General features: G+C 50.8%; 1 protein-coding gene across 1 annotated transcript in view; it reads left to right on the top strand.

The window, feature by feature from the left end:
- The window catches only part of LOC107119747 (zinc finger and BTB domain-containing protein 16-like), a 239,183-nt gene that overhangs the window by 144,024 nt on the left and 92,814 nt on the right, over positions 1-2,345 (top strand). The window contains exon 3 of the mRNA XM_015422329.1: positions 1,739-1,825. Coding sequence (XP_015277815.1) covers positions 1,739-1,825 — 87 coding nt within the window. The remainder of the gene's footprint in view (positions 1-1,738; positions 1,826-2,345) is intronic.

Raw genomic sequence — 2,345 nt, forward strand, 5'->3', positions numbered from 1 at the left:
AAAGGAAGAGGGCAAAGAGATGGGAAGAGGGAGGAAGGCTCTCCCACTACCACCACCCCTGCGGATCCCTCACTTACTGCAATCAAGGTCTTCCCCAGGCTGCACACTCCAGCGTGGGACCGGGAAGGTTGGCGACGGGCCTCCTCAGGCCTCCCATGGGCTGCAGCACTCCAGCATGAGCCCCAGGAGGCCAGCGACGGGCCTCCTCAGGCCTCCCACAGGCTACAGTGTTTTGGCGTAGGGAGCTGGGGGCAGGGCTTGCTGCAGCCGCCATTTGTGCCAGCTCCTGGGCTGCCGAAGTGGTGCTCCGGCGCGCTCCGGCCCCAAGTGACCCCTGAAGGATCTGACAGTTTCCTTGTTTTTAAAGCCCACCAGGTCTTGCCAGCTCAGTTTGTTTGAGCACAGGCTATGGAGGTCTTGGAAGAGAGAGGCCGCCTCCCGTCAACCAGACGGCAATGGCATTTGCCGCCTCTGCAGCTCTTTGCGGAACTGGTTGCCTTCAGAGACATTGGTGCAGCATAGGATCTTCTATATCCCACATTAGACCAACTTTTAGAGACCCTTGATGATTTTAAGGTCCTTTTCTTGCTTGATAATCTGGATACAAAAATAACTGAAATAGTAGCAACGTTTCTTTGCAGTGCCATGGTCACATGGCCTGATAAGCAATACTATGAATTAGGTTTTATTATGATGTGACTCTTTTTACCATGTTACTCTGCAATTCTAATTTTACTCTGCGCGGATTTTGTATTTAGATTATTGTATCATCATGTATATGCCAATAAAGGCTTGTCTGTCTGTCATGGTGGCAGTGTGCCTGAGCTCTGAAGTCCCCGGTTCAAATCCTGCTTCTGCCATGATTCCCTGGGCAGCCTTAAGTCTTCCTCTGTTCACCGTCTCCCATCGGCAGTATGAGAATAGCAATACTGAACTTCCTTACAGGGTTGTTGTAAAACGGTTGAGATGCCTGAACGGCTTTGAAATGTTCTGATGTGTCAGTTGGCTACTAATTATAGTTCCTACGATTGGGAAACGGCAGAAGGAATGTCCCCTTTGTTGCTTGCGCCACTCTTCTTTTTAAAAAGTGCTGCTGTGCTCTTCCACAGCTCTCGTGCATTCCAAAGGTATGGGTTGTGCCCTGCAACTTACGTGTATTAATTTGTCTTGAGTACACAATGCTCAATTATTTTGGGGCTGTGTTTTGCGTTGATCTCCTTTGGCTATGGAGCTGCGGTGGCTCAAGTGGTTAAGACGCTGAACTGCAGGCTGTGGAAGGTCAGTAGTTCAGCAGTTCGAGACCCGGGTGCTGCAAGACGGAGTGAGCTCCCTTCTCTAGTTCCAGCTCCTGCCAACCTAGCAGTTCGAAAGCAAGAAATTGCAAGTCAATAAATAGGTACCACTTCGGTGGGAAGGTAACAGTGTTCCGTGCGCCTTGGTGTTTAGTCATGCCGGCCACATGACCATGAAAATGTCTTCGGACAGCGCTGGCTCTTCGGCTTTCAAACAGAGATGAGCACCGCAACCCTAGAGTCGGATTCGACTGGCTTTCGAGCAAGGGAGACCTTTACCTTTACCTTACCTTTGGCTATGAAGATGGCCAGCTCCGCATTTGGTTCTCTTCTTCCAGAGTGGCCATCGGGATTAGTTTCATGCCAGAGATGTTTAAATCGGAAGTGTTTTTTGCAGATAGCTTTTTCATAATGCTCTCTCTCTCTCTCTCTCTTTCTGTTTCCAGCGGGTGCCAAAGCCTTTGTCTGTGATCACTGTGGTGCACAGTTCTCTAAAGAAGATGCCCTGGAGAGTCACAGGCAAACACACACCGGTAAGTTTTGGTTGCTTCCTTCCCCACCTCCTCTCCTGAAATGATAGCAGCACTGCAGTGTCATCCCAGGTTTTCTGGAAAGGCCTGGTTGTTAGGGAGATGGTTCCTCTTTGCACTGACTCTGCGCTTGCCCTTGCGTCCCATCCACTGGCTCGGCGTCGGTCTCCGAGGTCCAGGTGCAGGGCGAGTGAGAGAAGCAAAGCCCACTGCTCCAGAATCTTCTTCTGGCCTTCCGCACGGGGCCTGAGTTTGCCCAGGAGTTGAGCAGGAAGCTCTAGCTAGATGATGGGAAACAAATTGTGGGGTGGAATGAGCTGTGGCACAGAGGCGTCTTCTGGCGCAGAGATGTCCTCTACCGCACCGAGCACCAGTTAGCATCGGCTGCAAAAGTTTAGATTCAGGTGGGGTCGCTATGTCGGTCTGAAGCAGCAGAACAGAGTTTGATTGCGGTGGCTCCTTTAAGACCCACAAAGTTTGATTCAAGGTGTGAGTTTTCATGTGCACACACACTTCTTCCGAT

This window comes from Gekko japonicus, unplaced genomic scaffold, assembly GCF_001447785.1.
Source record: "Gekko japonicus isolate JY-2015 unplaced genomic scaffold, Gekko_japonicus_V1.1 scaffold805, whole genome shotgun sequence".
NCBI lineage: Eukaryota > Metazoa > Chordata > Lepidosauria > Squamata > Gekkonidae > Gekko > Gekko japonicus.